Source organism: Elaeis guineensis, chromosome 8 (genome assembly GCF_000442705.2).
Source record: "Elaeis guineensis isolate ETL-2024a chromosome 8, EG11, whole genome shotgun sequence".
NCBI classification, from domain to species: domain Eukaryota; kingdom Viridiplantae; phylum Streptophyta; class Magnoliopsida; order Arecales; family Arecaceae; genus Elaeis; species Elaeis guineensis.
Genome location: NC_026000.2, coordinates 16,313,626 through 16,335,307, shown reverse-complemented (window position 1 = coordinate 16,335,307; position 21,682 = coordinate 16,313,626). Strand labels below are relative to the sequence as shown.

Sequence of the window (21,682 nt, the reverse complement as noted above, 5' to 3'; positions counted from 1 at the left end):
TTTGAACCCAAGATCCGGCTTATGATCAGCTGTGTTTAGGAAGAAGAACAAAAACTTGAGTTAAGAGATTTGATGTGCATGCAAATGATGAATTCGTGTGAGAAGCTAGGCAGCCACATCTAGCTTCCCAAACCCCTTCTCCCACATAAGAGATGCTGGACATGTGCCTTGAGTTTCTTGATCTGCACCGCTTCATAGTTCAATTCGATAATTTTGAAGGAAAAAAAAAAATCATCGGAAGCTTATTGTGAGGTGTGCGGTGGTCATGGATATAATCCGATTTTGATGTACATTTTCTCATTTCTAACTAAAAAAGTATGAGATGGGATGTACTGAGGTTAGGGTTTTATCAAGAGACAGCATTGTTTATTCTTCACTCTTGCCCATGGATGCAGGCTTACAACTGAATCATGTAAATCTATTCAACTACATTTTTTTCTCTCCATCTCGTTGAATCTTATTATTCTTCCTCATTTTGAGAGCTCTAAATACCTTGTTCTATCAAGATCCGTTCTCACGCCTTTTAGCAATTTAACCCACCCAGGTTCCAACGCCAAATTTCCTGCATGACCCAGCTGAACTGGTTAGGCGTGATACTAACCAAAATCTATGCATCACCTTCTGTGGTTGTGCCCTTTGCTCCTTTTCTTCTCTCCCTAATTATTGAACCGTAGCCTAAACATTTTTTCTTTCACCGACTTGCTGACAGCGGCTGAGGGAATGTGGGAGAGATAACCTACCATTCATGAGTCCCGTAAGGGCAGGAGGAACGAGAGACAAGAAGAGGGGAGAAATATTGATAGCTCTCATATCTTCTCCTAACATGAAAAGACATGAGAAACAATTTCCTTTGAAAGTGGTGACTGTAATATATCAATTAAGAAACGCAAAAGTAGAAGAAACGATTGCCAAGAAGAAATAATATACCAATTAAGCTCCCTCATTAGTTTTTTCCTCACCGTTGCATGCATTCTTTTGATGCAGATCATGCAATTTTTTCTCCTTCTGTTGACTTTTGCGCATAAATTTATTGGTTATTGATGTTTCCTTCTTTTAGCAATTTTTGGGATTTCTTGCACCATATGCTAAAGATAATTTCGCCCGTGCAAGAATGGATAAGGTCAGCTTTCTTCAGGTTGGATTCAAGCACATGCCAGAGTTCACAGTCATGTAAGATTGTGTAATTATCTGGAAAAGAATACTTATCCAATCAGGTAACATTGGTTCTTGGCCTTTAAGTTCTATATTTCCTAAAGCCACAGTAGTTGAATTGCTGCTGTTACAGCTATGTGATATTTGATGATGAAATAACCACACCAAGTCGTGGCTTATATCCTGTTCACAGTTGGTAGATTTACTGATGGCTAGGGTCCAATGCAAATAGATGTTGGATTGTAGGCTAAGGATTGTTTTTTTCCATTGTTTTATGTGCATGGAAGACGGCAGAATGGCAGCTGCTAGCCTGCTACTGAAAATAGTTATATATAACAAGCATACAAGAGTGAATTAGTGATTGAATTTTGAACCTACAATAAATGTGTCATAGAAAATTACTATAAATAGAAAGATGGTGGGCACATGCAAAGTTACATGCTATGAATAATCTGATTTGAAGCCTTCTGTGAGAGCAAGAACCTTTGCAGAGAGCTTTGGTTGCAGCTTCGATATGGCTTGGCGGATATCCTGCAAAAATTTAGATAATCATTTATTTAAGATGTGACATGGTGATAAATAGGTTAGCATACAACATCCCACCTCAATTTTGTATCTGGATGAAAAGTGGGTAAGTATGACAGCCTTGTTGCGAAACCACTGGGCATGCTCCAAAATCTACAAAATGTGCACCATTTTTTTCAGAACACACAAAAAGAAATCATTAATGATGCTTATCAGCCTTGAAGAGAAAAAGTGCAGTGCTCATAGAACTCCAATATACAAGTGTGGAGATGAGACTGATGATGGTGTGCTTGGGTTCTCTTTGGCGTCAGCCTTTATAGATGATAAGTTTAAACAAGAAAGTGACAACTAGTTACCTCAAACAAATGCATATGACCATGTTCTCGTGCATGTTCGATGTCGTTTTCTTCATCTAGGTAAGTCGCCTGTCAAACAATAATCACTTTTCAAGGAGGTTCAGATTTTAAATTTCAAATTTCAAATTATAGGACCAATGAAATATACTGAAAATGTCATTATTCAACTCCTTCCATTTGGCCCAAATCACACACCCTTGGGCTTTCAATAGAACTTCTCATCCCTCACAGCTGTAATAAAGCAGAGGAATGCAATTTACAAGATGGGCAAGGCACTAGGGCTTGACCACTAGCGGTCCTACGTTATATACTTATATTTATACTATATAATATTTTCAAGAATCTGGAACTTTACAGGAGAGTGAGCAGCATTAATGAAAGTGCTAATAGTGTACGAATATGTTAATGTCAGATAAGGCCATGCCAAGATTGTACATGTGGTAGCATATTATAGCTTGTCATTGCTTGAAAATTTTCGGGCTACTAAACATCCATCATTGTGAAAAGCGGTAATTTTTGTTGGATATTACCCTCCCCTAAGATAGTTCCCATAGCATGTAAGAGGATACACTATTGTTTCAAGGACTCATGCAACAGAGTTTTCCTTTGTTCGAATAATAAAACTACATCTGGGGGGAGCAAGGATACCTCAGTGATAAGAATTTTTGCTCTCAGGGCATCTGCATTCCGAGGCTCAGTAATGAAATCAGACATCGTATCTCCCGAAAAGGCAATCTCTGGAGATAATATGGTGTCTGTAATCTACCAAACAAATTTTGCAATGAATCTTTGGAAAAAGCATAAGTTCAGAAAATTAAAGACTATATATTAATTCTTCTAGAAGTCAGGCACAATCATAAAACCTCAACACCCGAGAGCTTCAGCTTCTTGATTTGAGTGCCTTTTAAATGGGCATACTGTTTTCTCAGTTTCTTTCTCACAGAGTAAATGACATATCCCTGCATTATATTGAGAAACCACATTAAACAAGATTTAGAACTGAACTTATGAACAAAAAAATATCAAATAAAGAAGCATGATGTTTTTCTGGACAAAACAGGTAGCCTTTAGTGGATTTAATAAAGCATACCTGGCTGGGTATAACATGCTGAGTTCTGAATGGTCTGACAACAAGGTCATTACGTATTTCATATGTCTCTCCTGAAAGTATGATATCAAATGCATTACAAAGCTAGTGTGCATATAAGGATGAGCTAGTAGAATAAGAAACAATTTGCATACCCACATCCAGAGCAACTAGATCAAGTTTAAGTTCGGTTTGACTCATGGTCCGATGAATTTCAAGTAGCTTCTCCACATCCTCTTTAATGCATGGTGGCAGAAATACTGTTGGAGGTTTTAAACTGTATAGGCCACGAGTTGCTAAATACATTGGAAGACCCCCCTGGAATCACAGCCAAAAACAAAATAAGACTGTTGATTCAGTCACTAACCAAGCTGAAAGGATAAAAAAAGTCAATGATATTTTTTTGACCCATCAGCATCTGAAACTGTTGAAATTTGTTCATGGTCCCTTCCAATCTGCATATGACCATCAGATATTCAGTTATTGAGTTTTCTATTTCTGTTGTGAAGATGCAGTTGCTTGCTGCAAGCAAGCTGTCCTCAGACAGAAGGTTTTTATAGGGTATTATATTTAATTAAGGTGCTTCCTGCATGTAGATATGATAACAAAATGCTACAACAAAAAGAAGGAACAACCCCCACTGACACCCCAAAACCATGAGGTAGATAAATAATATGCTGATGGCAAAGGAAAAGTGCAAGAAAGGTGGTACAGAAACCATGAAAGAGTACTGCTGTATGAGAGATGGCCAAAGCACTGACTTGGAAAGATGGTTGAGATTATGCTTGGAAATGCACAATCACTGATTCAAGGTACAGCAAGACTGATAGCCAGTATATATTGTAAAGGTTGGATATTGGTGATGTCGTGATGATAAGTTTAGAAGGATATAGAAACCACCAACAGAGCAGCATGATGCATTGTCAGTAAACATAAAAATGACAGACGTAAATGAAGATGATCTGATAAAAGTCATAGACGCAGCCCTTAACCTCAAAAAGAAGCTTCAAGCTTCAAGACAAATACCAAGCGAACCATAATGAGGTAGAGAGTGGCAACTTTGAACACCAGACTAATAACACAAACAAGGAGGATATTAGAGTTGATAATTGCAATAAACATGAAAAAAGGGTAGCAATGTCTCATGAGAAGTATCTCAACTTAGTAGAAAATTTGACAAATTAGGGGGATAAGTCCATCAAAGCTTATTGTTGGCTTGAAGGAAAGCCTTTGAAAAATAACAAGGCTAATATTTTGTCATTATCATGAACAAAACACCAAAAGGAAAAGCAAAACTAGCCTCATTACCAAAAGAATATGAATTATGATTCTACGAAGCATATCAAAACCACTTGAGAGGCTCAAAATGACTCAGTTAGGGGGGTACTTTGGTGCAGGGTTGAAGGGCAAGAAAAGATTCAGAGAGAGAGAGAGAGAGAGAGAGATTCAGATGGAATCAAGGAAATGGATATAAAGGCATTTTAAGAAAACTAATACCCGGGTAAAGAAATTTGTTAAGCATGATGTTCTGCTAAGCATCACCCTTTTTTAAATTTTTTTCCCGAAGAACCATTATGCTTTTGTCCCATCAGCATTCTTAAAAAATCACATGAAGATAATTGCACCATAGGTTACATGTCTCCAAGAAATGGGTAGCAAGGAATTGCACCATATAGACCAAGTAAAATGAAATGGAGAAGTGAGAAACTACCTTGGGCATGACAAAGGGTCCATTTTTTCCATTGTGAATTGCTTTATTAAAATTGCTTTTCTTAGTTAGAATATAATGCAAAATTATGACTATCAAGTCAAAGGATTGGTCGTACTTGTTTCCACCTAACTCAAACCAAGATTTTAAATCCAATGGGACGGAGTTGTTCTGATTTTCTTTATAGAATGGGACACAGTACCATCCCACCGCATCCTAACACTTGGGACAGAGGATATCTCAAGAAGTGCTGATCGAGATGTTGCGATGATAGTGGGACGGCTCTGTCCCGATACATGAGATGGTACCTGTTGGGTATAAAATAACCCCAGCCGAAGTTCGTAAGAGGCCAACCCTCTCAGGACTCTTCCGGCTTCCGACCTTATGCGACGTCTTTCTGAACTTTCCCGACCGTCCGAGCTTCCACAATACCATCTGGACTCTTCCAGCAGTCGACCTTCCACGATGTCCTCCAGACTCCTCCAATGGACGAACTCCTATCGTACCCTCCGGACTTCTCCAATAATAAGCTCCTTCAGTCATCTATCGGACTGCTCCAAATGCTCTCTGGGCTTCACTATCAGCCGATTTTCTACAGTGATCGACTACTCTCCGAATCTTTTCCAGACTTCCTCCTATCACGATCAACTTTACTCTGAGCTTCTTCCGGACTTCATCAATGTCCGGGCTTCTCCAGCAGTAGGACTTCTACAGTAACCAGACTCCATCCAAGTTTCTACAGTGGTCAACCGCCTTCCGAATTTCATCCGAGCTTCTACAGTAAGCGAATTCCGTCCGAACTTCTATTGCAAGCGGACTTCAGCTGAGCTTCTGCAATAAGCGGTCTCCACCCGGGCTTCCACGGCAATCGGTCTCCATCCGAGCTTCTACAGTAAGCGGCCTCCTTCCGGACTTCTGTAAGAACCGGACTCCGTCCGAACTTCTGCAGCGGATGGATTCCAGATGAACTTCTACAACGGACATGCTCCAGCAGCCGGATTTCTACAGTGACCGACTGTCTCCGGTGTCTTCCGTACCTCTCTAGTCCTCAACCTTCAACAGCGCCAACCGGACTTCAACAGTGCCGACCAGATCCCTCAACGGACAAATTTCCTCCGAACTCCTCCAGCGGACGAACTTCCATAATGCCTTCCGAATTCCGCTGTCGGTCGACCTTCTGTCGGATCCCTCATGCAACCGAACCTCTCCAGCGAACAGTCTTCAGACAAGCTTCTACATCAGACAAATTCCAGACGGACTTCTTTAGCAATCGAACTCCAACCGGATTTCTCCACCAGAAAGTTTCCGTCTGGACTTCTACAGCAGATGACTGCCGTCTGCGGTATCAACGCCTAAGGCACCCAACAACAGTTAATCCATCAGCAACTTCGGAAACATCCAAGCTTCTCTTAGATTGCTGAGACAGAAGGCTATTCCGCTCCACCAGACGTCCCAATCGAGCTTCAGCCGTCCAGCCCGAACTCACCGGCAAGTCGCGACAACGGACACCACTCCACTCCCTGTAACAAACTCCACGTGGCGCCACCACTCTCCGACAAGTCGCGACAACGGACACCACTACTCTCCGTAACAAACTCCACGTGGCCCCGAACGGCCCACTACCAGACAGTTACGGACGTCGCTGTCAATCGGTTACGCTCTCCCGTCTATAAACGAGACCCTCCAGATACGTTCTCCTCTAGGCTCTAGGTACTATCTCTAAACTCTGCTAAAAATCCAATCGAGTGCTCTATTTCTGTTGAAGCAGAGTACTGACTTGAGCGTCGGAGGGTCTTGCCGGAGCACCCCGAACTCCGATTTAGACTTTCCTTGCAGGTCCCAGCGACGGCCGTGATCCCCTCGACTCCAGCTTCTCCGGCATCGATGGAATTCTGCACCAACAGAATTGGCGCTAGAGGAAGGGTGCTGTGTCTTCGCAGGACCCTTGTTCTTAAAAGAGCATTCAACGGGACTGTCTCTGGTCATCTTTTTCGACATCTTCTTCTTCTTCTCTGGTCAGATTCCAACCTGATGCCTCCCCGAAAGGCATCCACCAGGTGATCTACGGCCTCCATGGCCAGATCTCAGCAAGATCCGCCAGCTCCGGCCTCGTCTCCAGTTTCTCAGGATCCTCCTCCTCCGGCAACGGCAGTCGGCATGGAGCAGTTCAACTTACTGGTTCAGCAGGTCAGGGGTCTCACCGAGGCAGTGCAGGCCATGCAGCAGCTGCAGGCATCTATGCGGCTGGAAAGAGCATCGTCGGAGTTTCAGAGTCCGACAATCAGGCGGCCCACTTGGGCCAGTCGCCCTGTATCCCCCGGAAAGAGGAAGCAGAAGGTGGAGAGCCGTCTGTCTGATCACGATTCCACCCCCGAAGGGTCCCTATCACCGTTCTGCCAGAAGACCCACGAGATTCGTGATCGAAAGGATCTCCTGGATCAAAGGTTCCAAGAGATGAACCGACGGATCGAGGGGCTCCGCCATGCTCCCCCTACTTACGGTGAGGATATCTGTACTGACCCTCCTTTTTCTCAAAAGATTATGCAGGAACCGATCCCGTCGAACTTCAAGCTCCCCCAATTTGAGAGCTACGATGGGACCTCAGATCCGGTTGACCACCTGAAGGCTTCCGGACAATGATGCTGCTCCATAACGCGCCAAACGTCATCCTGTGCCGAGCTTTCCCATCTACCTTGAAGGAAGCAGCAAGAAACTGGTACTCGGCACTAAAGCCAGGTACTATCTTCTCCTTTGATCAAATGAGCCATCAGTTTGCGGTTCATTTCGTCAACAGCCGACGTCCTCGGAGAGGTTCGGAGTCTCTCATCAACATCAAGCAAAAAGAGGGAGAATCCATCCAAACTTATGTCAACCGTTTTAACGCTGCCGCATTGGAGGTCCGGAACTTGGACCAATTAGTTGCAATGGCCGCCCTGAAGAGCGGTCTTCAAAAGAATGACCTTCTGTTTTCCCTGGAAAAGAAGTATCCCAGAAACTTCGCTAATTTGCTGGCTTGGGCCGAAGGATATGCTCGGGCAGAGGAAGCCTTCAAGCTAAAGGACGAGGAGGCCGCGAAGGAGCGGCAAGCGGGTGATTCCAGCAAGCCCGCAGCTGAAAAAGGGCCAAGTGAAACTCGACCACGTTCTCGAACTCCCTTCAGACACAAGCGTGTCCGAACTCCTCCCCGAGCTCGTAGGCAGAGAAGCCCGGACCGCAGAGTTCGACGGAGCTCTCCCCCAAGAAGATTCCACAGCTACGCCCCTCTCAATGCCCCAAAAACTCAAGTGCTGATGGAGATCAGGGAGCAGCTGCTAAGGTCGGAAAAGATGCGCACACATCCCGGAAAGCGCAACCCTAACAAGTTCTGCCTCTATCATCGTGACCACGGCCACGACACGGAGGAGTGTATTCAGCTTCGAGACGAGATTGAGGAACTTATCAAACGAGGTCGGCTCAACAGATTCATCCGACGCCGGCCTGAAGGTAGAGAAGATCGGCCGAGGGCCCTACCACAAGCAGAGCCATCAAGGAGGAAAGAACAGCCTGAAGATCGACCTCCAATCGGGATCATCAATACCATCTCTGGAGGACCTCGGCGGGGCGCAGCCAGTGGATCGACCGGACCGCCCAAGCAGCAGAGGACTGAAGAATCTATAACCTTCACTGAAGAAGATGCCCAGGAGATTCAATTCCCTCATAATGATGCGGTCGTAGTTTCTTTAAATATTGCTGACTATGATGTACGCCGCATTCTTGTTGATAATGGAAGCTCGGCCGATGTTTTGTTTTACGATGTATTCTCAAAAATGTCCATTCTGGATGATCGATTAGGGCCGATAAGCTCCCCATTGGTAGGGTTCACTGGTGATGCTGTGCCAGTAGGAGTAATAACTTTAACCGTAGTTGTAGGTTGGTGCCCGAAATAATCTAGAGCGCAAGTGAATTTCCTGGTAGTAAGGGCGCCGTCTGCCTACAACGTAATACTTGGCCGACCTGGCCTCAACGCCCTCCGAGCTGTGGTATCGACCTACCATTTGAAATTGAAATTTTCCACAAGCCAAGGGGTCGGAGAGGTCAGAGGAGATCAAGTCCAAGCAAAACACTGCTATAACATAGCCTTACAAAGAAATGGTCAGTCTGACCCCTGTCTGGTTGATGAATTAGACACCCGCGACACCTTGCTGAAGAACGGGTGAGCCAATTGAAGATCTTGTTTCAATTCCTTTGAATGATGGGAATGAAGGGCACGTGGTGAAGACCGGCTCCAACCTGGGAGAAGAGGTACGGACACAGCTCATCAATTTTCTACAAAAGAATGCAGATGTTTTCGCCTGGGTTCCAACGGACATGCCGAAATTGATGCGGAAGTCATGGAACACCGTCTAGCTGTTGATTCCAAACATCGGCCGATGAAGAAAAAAATCCGAGGTCATGCACCGGAAAGGCAGAAGGCAATAGCTGAGGAAGTTGATAAACTCCTGAAAGTCGGGTTCATCAGAGAAGTCAATTATCCGAACTGGATCTCCAATGTGGTTCTCATCAAGAAGGCGAATGACAAATGGAGGATGTGTATAGACTTCAAAAAGCTGAACAAAGCATGTCCTAAAGACAGTTACCTTCTGCCCAGAATTGATCAATTAGTGGATGCAACCTCGAGCCACGAGCTTCTCACTTTCATGGATGCATTCTCCGGCTACAATCAAATCAAGATGGCACCAGAGGACGAAGAAAAGACTGCTTTTATCACTGACCGTGGTCTTTTCTGTTATAGGGTCATGCCTTTCGGCCTAAAAAATGTAGGAGCGAGCTATCAACGACTGGTGAACAAGATCTTCAAAGAGCAAATCGGCCGCAACATGGAGGTTTACGTGGACGACATGCTTGTAAAAAGTAAATCCTCAATGAACCACGTCGCCGACCTTGAGGAGACCTTCAGCGCCCTCCGAAAATACAAGATGAAGCTGAACCCAACCAAGTGCGCTTTTGGAGTAACCTTAGAAAAATTCTTGGGCTTTATGGTATCGGGGCGCGGGATCGAAGCAAATCCGAAAAAGATTCGTGCCATCCAAGAAATGACCGCCCCGAAGTCAATAAGGAAAGTTCAGTGCCTTACTGGGAGAGTAGCAGCTCTGAATCATTTCGTCTCAAAGTCGGTCGAACGGTGCCTACCTTTCTTTCAGACTCTCAAGCAGTCGAAGAACTTCTATTGGACCACTGAATGTCAGCAAGCATTCGAAGAATTGAAGAACTACCTCGGCTCACCTCCACTATTGTCAAAGCCCGAACCTGGAAAGAATTGTTCTTGTACCTAACGGCTCCCCTGTGGCTCTCGCAGCAATTCTGGTTAAGGAAGAAGCAAAAATTCAACGACCGATCTACTACATAAATCGAGTATTGAGAGACGCCGAAACCAGGTACACTAAGTTAGAGAAACTAACTTACGCCCTGTTGATTGCAGCCCGAAGGCTCCGACCTTACTTTCAAGACACACCATAGCACTGCTCACCGACCAGCCGATCAAGGCAGTTCTGCATCGAGCGGATGCTTCCGAAAGGATAGCGAAATGGACGATCGAGCTCACGGAATTCGACATCAACTATAGACCTCGGCCGACGATAAAAGCCCAGATATTAGCAGATTTCATAGTGGAATGCACTATTCCGGAAGAAGCCGAACTTGAGCGAAGTGAAGCTGACAACCCAGGGCTCCAGCCGAACTCCCCTGAGGAAAGAATAGATCTCCCTGATGGTTTTTGGGCCCTCTACGTGGACGGTTCCTCCAACATATCAGGCGCGGGCCTGATCTTGATCAATCCGGAAGAATTATCGCGGAGTACGCTGCCTGCGCTTCGAATTTTCTGCGACAAATAACGGAGCAGAATATGAAGCTCTGATTGCAGGACTGAAGATCGCCAAAGATTTAGAAGTAGATCGGCTCCAAGTTTACAGTGACTCCCAATTGGTGGTGGGACAAGTCAGCGAAAACTATGAAGCTCGGGAGGACAGTATGGTCAAGTATCTCGAAAAGATAAAAGAGATCATCCCTGCTTTGGCAGCTTTGACATCAAGCAGATTCCAAGAGCAGAAAATACCAGGGCCGATCTTCTCTCCAAGTTGGCTACACTGGCTCCGGCTGAACTACCCAAGAAAGTCCTCTTCGAGGTTATGAAATGTTCAAGTACAGAAGAACCGCAGCTTGTAATGGAGATCAGCCATGAACCCAGCTGGATTGACCCACTGGTTGCATACCTCAAAGACGGGGTTCTTCCTCATGATGCAAAAGAAGCTCGAAAGCTCAAAAACCAGGCCTCCCGATAGATCCTTTATGAGGGCCAGCTGTACAAGAGGTCGTACTCTTTGCTCCTGAAATGTCTCCGACCTTCTGAAGCCGACTTTGCCTTGTGGGAGGTACATGAAGGAGTCTGCGGAAGTCACATGGGGGCCAGATCCTTATCCCACAAACTGCTCCGACAAGGTTATTACTGGCCTACAATGTACCACGACTCCATTGAATATGTCAGAAAGTGTGATCGGTGTCAGAGATATGCGAATATCCAAAGACAGTCCGCCTCCGAACTTACACTTTGAGTGCTCCATGGCCGTTTGCACAATGGGAGATAGATATCCTTGGACCTTTTCCCATGACGTCAGGGCAGCGAAAGTTCCTCCTGGTGGCAATTGACTACTTCACCAAGTGGGTCGAAACCGAACCTTTGGCAAAAATCACAGAAACTAAAGTGCAGGACTTCGTCTAGAAGTCAATCGTTTGTAGATTCGGCTTACGCAGAACTCTCATTACTGATAATGGGCGACTGTTTGCTGGAGCAAGATTTGCTGAATTTTGTGAGGACTTAAACATCTCCTATAACTTCACGTCAGTAGCCCATCCGCAGACAAATGGTGAAGCCGAAGTGACTAACAAGACTCTGTTATAAGAAATCAAGCGAGACTTGAAAAAGTAAAGGGAACTTGAGCATACGAGCTTTATCATGTGTTATGGGCATACCGAACTACCCAAAGATTGCCCACGGGGGAGACCCCCTTTGCCTTAGCCTTCGGAATAGAAGCCGTTATTCCCATTGAACTCAAGCTTCCGTCAGTGCGAGTCGTGGCATTCGACGAGCAGCGCAACTCACGAGATCTCAAGGCCAACCTCGACTTGTTAGAAGAAAAGCGGAAACAGCTCAAGTTCGGATGGCAGCCTACAAGCAGAAAGCAGCCCGTTACTACAACTCCCGGGTCAAGAGCAAAGCCTTCAGAGCGGGGGACTTAGTACTTCGGCGAGCCGCTATTTCACAACCTTAGAACCAAGGAAAACTTGCCCCAAACTGGGAAGACCCGTATGAATCAGGAAGGTAGTTCGGCCAAACATACTATCTAAAAGAGCTCGAAGGAGCAGACCTTTCGCGACCATGTTATTCGAAAAATTTACGAACGTATTACCGATAACTTTGCCTTAAATAAAAGTTCCATATTCGCATATTTTTTTCTTTTGGCATGAGCTTATAATGACAGGGAGTAGCTCCTTCAGATAATCGAAACTAAGCGTGTCAGGAACAAGAGGAGAACCTCATCCCGACACAAACGAAGGCCCGGTTATTAAGAGACCGGATGGGGGGAGAGGCCCTCGCAACGGCCCTTATGCGCCCCCACAGCCATGTTAGGAACAGGAGGAGAACCTCATCCTAACATGAGCAAATCGAAGGCCCGATTATTAAGAATCGGATGGGGGAGAGGCCCCGCAACGGCCCTTAAGCGCCCCCACAGCCATGTTAGGAACAGGAGGAGAACCTCGTCCTAACATGAGCAAAGTTGAAGGTCCGATTATTAAAGACCGGATAGGGAGAGAGACCTTTGCAACGGCCCTTATGCGCCCCCTACAGCCATGTTAGGAACAGGAGGAGAACCTCATCCTAACTGAGCAAAGTCAAGGCCCAGTTATTAAGAGACTGGATAGGGGAAGAGGCCCTCGCAACGGTCCTTATGCGCCCCCACAGCCATGTTAGGAACAGGAGGAGAACCTCGTCCTAACATGAGCAAAATCGAAGGCCCGATTATTAAAGATCAGATGGGGGAGAGGCCCTCGCAACGGCCCTTATGCGCCCCCACAGCCATGTTAGGAACAGGAGGAGAACCTCGTCCTAACATGAGCAAAGTCGAAGGCCCGTTATTAAGAGATCGGATGGGAGAAGGCCCTCGCAACGGCCCTTATGCGCCCCCACAGCCATGTTAGGAACAGGAGGAGAACCTCGTCCTAACATGAGCAAAGTCGAAGCCCGATTATTAAGAGACGGATGGGGGAGAGGCCCTCGCAACGGCTCTTATGCGCCCCCACACATGTTAGGAACAGGAGGAGAACCTCGTCCTAACATGAGCAAATCGAAGGCCCAGTTATTAAGAGACCGGATGGAGGAGAGGCCCTCGCAACGGCCCTTATGCGCCCCCACAGCCATGTTAGGAACAGGAGGAAAACTTCGTCCTAACATGAGCTGAAATTGACTGTGTCGGGAACAGGAGGAGAACCTGTCCTGATACAAATGAAGACCTGATCGTTTAAGACCGGATGAGGGAAAAAATCTCCTCAACGGCTCCTCTACACCCCTACAATCCTGTTAGGAGCAGAGGAAAAACCCTCGCCCAAACATAAAAAAAAGGGGGAGAGAAAAAAGAAAGCGACGAGCTACGTCAGAGATAAGGGAAAAACAAACTACATCTAAGACATAAGAGACCTCGTCTCAACGGAAAGAAAATTCTTACCAAAAATCCTCAGTCTTTAAGGGAAAACCTACACTAGCAGAAGAAAATAGACTTCCTCAAAGTAACAAAAGTTCGGACCCCGAGCTTGAACACCGGAAGAAAGCGTCGAATTCGAATGACCTCGAAAAGACCTTCGATCATGACCAAAAAGGACGAATCAATGCGACGATGATCAGAAACCTTCAAACAACATCGACTCGAATAAGACAAAAGACAAGAGGAGTTCGGTAAACGACAACTCAGAGCAAGAATAGACAAGGTAATGAGAAAATTCCTTTTCATTTCATTAGTAAAGAAGCATTATATAGGTCTTTGAAGGCCAAAAAAAAAAAAAATAAGAAAAGAAAAGAATACATGGAACAAAAGATTAAAGAACTCTAAGAAAGCTCGGCTTCTTTGACTTCGAACTCTCGGTTCCAGCCATTATCAGGAATTGCTTTAAGTTCTCAACTTCTTCTTCCAGTTCCTTCTTCCTTAACAGTATCTCCCGATACATTTAGTGAAACCGTCGGCTTTCGCCTTCTGATTTTCTAAGCCTCTTCCTCAGAACTTCGGACTCCGCTTCCGCATCCTTAACCGCCTGCTGCTCATAGGCCAGCTGAATTTTCAGCCGCTGCAGTTCAATCTTCTCCTTCCCAAGGGCTACGGACAATTCTTCCATGGTCTCCCTCAAGGATCGGAGCTCGTCGGAGCCTTGCACCGAAACGGCCTGGGCTCTTTCGGACAACTGCTTTTGAAGGCGGGCAACCTCGTCGGTCGCCGTCTTGAGCCTCCTTCTGTAGTTGTCTATTTGCCCACATCAGCCGACTCGGTGAGTGTTGTAATTTATCTCGGCGTCCTGTAGCTGCTTCTGGAGGTCGGAGAATTTTTTCGACCAGTCCCAACCGTTATCGACCTGAGTTATAAGCCAGGACAAGCTCGAGCTCCCTTCCAGTTGGCTGATCTTCTCCCGTGCGGCCGCCAACTCGACCTCGAGGGAGCTGATCTTGGAGGCCTGAGTCCAAGATCGGTCGCTGGCACGTTTCTGGAGTTCCTCAAGTTCCTTCACGAAGTTGGCCTTCTTCCGGGTGTAGTCCATGAAGCCCTTTTTATGGAGGTTCCGAAGGCGAGTAACCTCCACGGTGGCTTCTGAATGGCTCTTTCTCAGCCTGTGAAGTTCATCGTCCATCTTCTTTGATTTCTTCGTTAGGTGACGAACTTCCCTTCTCAGATCCCAAACCATGGACTTCAAAGGGATCTCCTACGGTAGGGGAAGAGCTTTGACAGGGTACTGTTGTCGGAAAACAAGAGCGTCACAACGTAAATCATTGCAAAAAAAAAAAAAAAAAAAGAAAAAAAAAATAAAGAAGAAAAGGAGCTCTCTGTAAAGAGGAATCTGATTTTATTGATTGAATAATTCTTAAGTACAAGAGAAAAAGAAAAAAAAGAGAGTTGTAACAAAAGAAAAGTACAAAGTTAGAGGTCTCGGACCTCTGGAGCAGAAGTGAAGGAGCTCGACGCCTCCGGACGGTCGGTCACGGCGGCTGTGGCGGTTGAAGAGGTCCCGACTGGAGGGAGACTGGCAACAGCTTCGGAAGGTCCGGCTTCATCGTCGAATGCTTCATCCAGGAGGTTGAGGTCGAGTTCGGAAAACTTTCCGACCACCTTCTCCTGGCAAAGCTCGAAGCCTTTGATGAAGGCAGTCTGGCCGAACTTGACGTTCAGATCACTCATCTCGGAGGAGGTCTTGAACTCCTCCACTGCTTGGGCCCTTGCCTCCAAGACTAGGGTCGGGATCTGCTCCTTCAGCTTGAAGACCTCAGCCTCTGCCTTCCTTCTTTCCTCCTCCAAGACGGCCTTCAGATCCGCCAAAGTTTGTTCTTCCTTCAAGAGCGCCTCTTGGAGACTCGCGACTTCGGCGACCTTCTCCTTAAGACAGGTAGCCTCAGCCTGGCGACCTTCCTCCGCCTGGGCTGCTTCCTTCTTGGCATTGTTCATCGCCTCGATGTTGGCGATGAACTGGTGTCCAATCTGCAAGAGCGGCCAGGAAGTCAATATGAAAGCTAAGGAATGCACTAAGCGAAGAAGCGAAAGGAAGAAAAAAGTAAATCGACCTACCTCAAGAAAGGACCCCAGAGAGTCCCAAACCCGCTGTTCAGGATCGGCATGGACGATCCAGTGGACGACCTCGGGCAAAACACACCTGTCGACCAACCTTTTTATTAAATTCCTGTTGTTGAAGGGATTCTCCCCTGAATCCTCTTCGGAGCCGTTGGACCCCTCGATGGCAGCCCTGCTGCTGCGGATCTTGCGGACCAACGTCTTCTTCCTTTTCCTCCTTTCGGCCCCCGGCGCCTCCTCGGGACAAGACTCTGGAGCAGGAACCTCGGCCGGAGGGCTTCTTGAAGAAGCTCGGGGGACTGCGGGCTCGACGTCGGAGGGGGCGTCAACGGCAATGGCCGCTTGGGCAGGCACGGCCGAGCTTGTCTCCTCTACCCTTGCCTTCTTCGCCGACCCAGAAGTGACGGCGCCTTTCCTCTTGTGGGCCTTGAGACCCTTGGCTAGTATCTGAGCTGCGTCTGCGTCCATATCTGCGATGAAAAAAAGATCGACACAGCTTAGAAACGGAATAAGAGAAAAAGGAAGCAGCGAATGACTTGAGAAAGAAAAAATACCGACAGGGTTGAGAGGGCTCAGGCCGACATTGAATAAAAGTTGCTCCTTCAGAAGATCGGAGAGGAGAGGAGCTGGATAAGTCTTAAGTTTATTGGAGGGTTCTAGGTCATCCTTTCCCAGGCTAGAAGCCCGACGGACGGAGTCCCTCAGGGAGCCCCAGGGGGGCAACCCCAGCCTTAGGGTTGGGCATCGGACGTAGAAGTACCTCTCCTTCCAGTTGTGGATAGAAGAGGGGGCACCTTTCAACAACCCCTTTCTACCGAACTGGGGGGAGAAGTACCACCAATCCTTTGCCGAGAGGTGACACTTAAAGGTATAGAAATTTCTAAACAAGGAAAGAGTTGGCCGGACTTCAACTAAATGATAGAGGAAAAGAAATCCTATCAGAAACCTAAAGGAGTTCGGCGCTACAGAAACTAGAGAAATGTTCAAAAAGCGAAAAAGAACAACAACAAAAGGTGGAAGTGGAAGTGGAAGTCCGGCGCGGAAGGCTTCCTGGTATAAGCAAAAGTGGCCAGGGGGAGGAGCGCTAGCTCGATCAGTTGGCTTGGGAAGCTCAAGTCCATACTTCGGAGGAACCCCGTACTGAATCCTAATTAGCGAGAGTTCGTCCGAGGTCAAAGAGCTGGAAATGGTGTCTGGTACAAAGACCGGACGAGATTTGATCCTAAGTGCGGATTCATCTACAGTACCAAGATTTTGGGGGGCTGGAGCAAACGAACTCCTAGAACTGCTAGAGGAGATAGTGTTGGAGGACATTTTGAATCAAATGAAAATCCTGAAAAAATTGAAAAAAATAGGAAACAAGACGCTCGCGAAGAAACTGAACGGGCGGAATGTGAAGGAAGAAAAACGGAAGAACAGCAACAAAAAAAAGGATTCCGGAACTAACCTAGGCTGGTCCGAGAGGTGCAGGAGGGCAGCAAAGACGATGGAGGTCAACCTGAAGGGCGCCTAAGACTGCGAGGGATGCTGGAGGAGGACGAAGCTCTCGGAGAAGAAGAGAGGACCGAAGAAAAATCTCAGACAAGATAAAACCCCTGAAGGAGAAGGACGGGTTTAAATAGACCTCAAGGTCCGACGCAATAATGATTGCAGATCTCCTTTGACCGATCTACAACCGCCGCATGTCCCACTCGTTGTGGCAGATGGCTGACGACTGACTGAATCATTATTGCGCCGTACCTGGAGCAACGCTCCAACGAGAATTCCGAAAAAATCTTTTCAGATCGCCTCGATTTGAAAAGGCTCCAGCACCGGTGCACCAAACGTCAAAATATCTGAAAACAATCGAGTACAGAAATCAAGGGGGCAACTTCGGCTGTGAAAATTTTTCTGTACTTCATTCGAAATTCGAACTCGAAAGTAGAGGGACTGGTGTTGGGTATTAAATAACCCCAGTCGAAGTTCGTAAGAGGCCAACTCTCTCAGGACTCTTCCGGCTTCCGACCATGTGCGGCGTCTTTCTGAACTTCTCCGGCCGTCCGAGCTTCTACAGTACCATCCGGACTCCTCCAGCAGTAGACCTTCCATGGTGTCCTCCGGAATCCTCCAACGGACGAACTCCTATCGTACTCTCCGGACTTCTCCAATAATGAGCTCCTTCAGTCGTCTATCGGACTGCTCCAAATGCTCTCTGGGCTTCACTATCAGTCGATTTTCTACAGTGATCGACTACTCTCTGAATCTTTTTCAGACTTCCTCCTGTCACGATCAACTTTACTCCGAGCTTCTTCCGGACTTCGTCAATATCCGGACTTCTCCAACAGTAGGACTTCTACAGTAACCAGACTCCATCCAAGTTTCTACAGTGATCAACCGCCTTTCGAATTTCATCCGAGCTTCTACAGTAAGCGAATTCTGTCCGAACTTCTATTGCAAGCGGACTTCAGCCAAGCTTCTGCAATAAGCGGTCTCCACCCAGGCTTCCACGGTAACCGATCTCCATTCGAGCTTCTACAGTAAGCGGCCTCCTTCCGGACTTCTGTAAGAACCGGACTCCGTCCGAACTTCTACAGCGGATGGATTCCAGACGAACTTTTACAACGGACATGCTCCAGCAGCCGGATTTCTATAGTGACCGACTGTCTTCGTGTCTTCCGTACCTCTCCAGCCCTCAACCTTCAACAGCGTCAATCGGACTTCAACAGTGCCGACCAGACCCCTCCAACGGACAAATTCCCTCCAAACTCCTCCAGTGGATGAACTTCCACAACGCCTTCCGAATTCCGTTGTCGGTCGACCTTCTGTCGGATCCCTCATGCAACCAGACCTCTCCAATGGACAGTCTTCAGACAAACTTCTACATCAGACAAATTCCAGACGGACTTCTTTAGCAATCGGACTCCAACCGGATTTCTCCAATAGAAAGTTTCTGTCCGAACTTCTACAGCAGATGACTTCCGTCTGTGGTATCAACGCCTAAGGCACCCAACAACAGTTAACCCGTCAGCAACCTCGGAAACATCCGAGCTTTTCTTAGATTACTGAGACAGAAAGCTATTCCGCTCCACCAGACGTCTCAACCGAGCTTCAGCCATCCGGTCCGAACTCCCCAACAAATCGCGACAACGGACACCACTCCACTCCCTGTAACAAACTCCACGTGGCCCCACCACTCTCCGGCAAGTCACGACAACAGACACCACTACTCTCCGTAACAAACTCCACGTGGCCCCGAACGGCCCACTACCAGGCAGTTACGGACGTCACTGTTAATCGGTTATGCTCTCTCGTCTATAAAAGAGACCTCCTAGATACATTCTCCTCTAGGCTCTAGGTACTATCTCTAAACTCTGCTAAAAATTTCAATCGAGTGCTCCATTTCTGTTGAAGCAGAATACTGACTTGAGCATTAGAGGATCTTGTCGGAGCACCCCCAACTCTGGTTTAGACTTTCCTTGCAGGTCCCGGCCGCGGCTGTGATCCCCTCGACTCCAGCTTCTCCGGCATCGGTGGAATTCTGCACCAACAATACCCTATTCCAATATCCCGAGAGACATCCCGCCTGAATTCCTTTAGAATAAATGATAAGGTTGGGGTGTATAATAAGAGCGATAAAGCATGAACAACATTATCCTTCACAAGAACCATAAAAATTTGACATGGTCAATTTGATTGATCTTTTCACTGGTTGGACCAGATTATCAAATGATGAAGACAGAGGTTTGAAGATGAAAATTTATATGTAAAAGTCCTTTTATAGCTTAACAGGGTATCTAATCGCCAGCATGCAAAAGAAAGAAGGGTGCAGAATCCAAAGTTCAGCCCTAGATAGCTACCACCATCCATCTCAAAAATAGACGGTTGTCGTGACTCTCAGGAATATAGAGGAGCATGTTGAGTGCCAAATGCAGCGCATCATAACAATCGTCCATTTCTGAGATGGTAGATATGGTGGCTATCCAGGTTGTATAGCCCTATGTGGTGCAAATATGCACTGCAGAGATCCTGACTCACGGAATCCAATGGTTCCAAACTAGGTCAAATTGTTTCATCCTAACTTGTTATATAGTCATGTACTTGGGATAATGTGTAGTGTTTATAAAGACTACTTTCTTCCTAAGAAAGAAACAATTAACTAATCACTTTTCTTAAAAGAATCCCATGCATTGTCCCGCTTGAATCAAAAGAATATTGGGTTCAAGTACCAAACTTGCAGTCAAAAGAGTCAGTATTTTGTTAAAAAAATTACCTTAGATATTGCGAGACCTCTCTCTCTCTCTCTCACACACACACACACACACACAATTTTATATTTTTACCTCCTTGACGATTGGCACCACTAGTCTTCTCATCAGTTCGCGAATTCAGTTTCGAAAGTCCGCATCTCATCAACATTCCAAATTCAAAAGGTAGAACAAATTAAACTACAAATACCATCTCTTTTCTAATTGTGGTACTCCAATATGACAATTAGACGAATATCCACATACAAAAGGGCAGAGGGGGGCTTACGATGTGATCGAGATGAGCATGGGTGATGAAGAGGAAGTCCTGATGGACGGCCCTGGATGGGCACCGGCCAATGTCAAAGGCGGCGTTGAGGCTGGGAACCACCACGCAAGTCTCGTGGCCGCCCACGGAGACCCCCTCGATGAAGTAGCCCTCCACGTCCACGCCCTTCCGCCGGACCTCCGCCCGCGCCCGCCGGTACTCCTCCTCCTCCTCCATGGCGCGGTCTATTACCGACAGAAACCCCATCCTCTTCGCGGCGAGCGCCCGGCATCGGTCGCCAGAGACGCCCTCGAAGCCGGTTAACCGGACCGGTCGGTGCGGAAAGGAGGGGTGAGGAACAAATTGGAAGCAGTGGGAGAGAGGGATAGGGGTGAAGGGGGTGGTAGAGGAGGAAAGGTTAAGGGATAACGGCATTCCGGAGCTCTTCATCTACAGAGCGCACGGCATCCTGAATGGAGATATTATAAGGAAGATCGTGGCGAGGAGACGAAGAAATGTAGGATTTGCGGATGGATGATGCTAGAATTGGGGTTTAGGGTTTAGGAAAGGAAGGGGGGAGTAGGAGACGAGCGACCAGAGGCAGGAAGAAAACACGCAGATGATAACGAATGGTAACTTGATACGTCTGCTGCAGCTACACATCGGAAAAAAATAAAAAAGAAAGAAAAAAAAACTCCTCTGCGAAAAGGCGCAAGAAATATTCGTCCATGCACCTTCTAAATACTGCAAATGGTTAGTATTGACCTGCGATATGATCCAACGTTTAGATTCGATTTGATTTATAAAAGATTTATAAAATTAGATTAAATTTTAAAATTAAATTCATTTAATATTTTAAATCGGATCTGAATTTCGATCCGATCTGATCTAATTCGATCCGAATTTAGTATTGAATTCAATATATAAACTATAAAGCAAATAAAGTAGGATTAGAATTTCAAATGTTATTGTAACACTGTTATTTTTTATATAGTTTTACTCAATTTGACTATGAGATTTTGAGAAATTATTTATAAATTAATAAATAAAATAAAATAATATTTATTTTTTTGTCATAAATTTTGCATATGTTGGTTTATCATACGAACCAAATCCGACTAAAATTTAGATCGGAGTCGAATTCAAATTTTTTAGATTGAGATCAGATTATATATGAACCCGATCCGTCCCAAATGATCCAAATGGATAGACTTTTGATCATGGACCCAATCCGATCCAATCCGATTTTCAATTAGGATGGGTCTGGATCCAACATTAGGACTCGATCAACGAATCGGATTGGATCGAGATCACTCATGATCCGATCCAACCCCAGCCATTTGCACCCCTACTTCTAAGCTAGTGCGCGTTAGGGTTGAGCAAATAAACGAAACTTGAATAAACCCATCCAATTCGACCCGTATGAAACCAAACTTGAATCGAATTGTGATTCATAAAAAATTTGGTTAATTATGGTTGGATTCGATTTCTGCATTTTTAATCCGTA

The 21,682-nt window shown here is 46.1% G+C and overlaps 1 protein-coding gene across 2 annotated transcripts; it reads right to left on the bottom strand.

Annotated features, from left to right (window-relative positions):
* Positions 1-1,466: 1,466 nt before the first annotated feature.
* On the bottom strand, positions 1,467-20,815 carry LOC105050004 (tRNase Z TRZ2, chloroplastic). 2 transcript variants are annotated; one of them, XM_010929843.4, is made up of 8 exons: positions 20,197-20,815; positions 3,276-3,438; positions 3,124-3,194; positions 2,897-2,992; positions 2,682-2,795; positions 2,034-2,102; positions 1,756-1,830; positions 1,467-1,683 (listed from the first exon to the last, which is right to left on the bottom strand). In XM_010929843.4, exons 1-8 carry the CDS (start codon positions 20,623-20,625, stop codon positions 1,594-1,596), a joined length of 1,107 nt encoding a protein of 368 aa, XP_010928145.1. In that variant the 5' UTR covers positions 20,626-20,815; the 3' UTR covers positions 1,467-1,593. The 2 variants fall into 2 exon arrangements, with proteins under 2 accessions (XP_010928145.1, XP_019707677.1); XM_019852118.3 differs by lacking the exon at positions 20,197-20,815 and adding an exon at positions 20,004-20,154.
* Between the last annotated feature and the right edge of the window lie 867 nt (positions 20,816-21,682).

Excerpts from the sequence above, each read along its gene's own strand:
- LOC105050004 (XM_010929843.4), bottom strand. The coding sequence starts at position 20,625 with ATGAAGAGCTCCGGAATGCCGTTATCCCTTAACCTTTCCTCCTCTACC. Across the intron at positions 3,195-3,275 it reads TCTAGTTGCTCTGGATGTGG|GAGAGACATATGAAATACGT; the intron begins GTATGCAAATTG and ends TCATACTTTCAG. Across the intron at positions 1,684-1,755 it reads CATCCAGATACAAAATTGAG|GATATCCGCCAAGCCATATC; the intron begins GTGGGATGTTGT and ends AAATTTTTGCAG.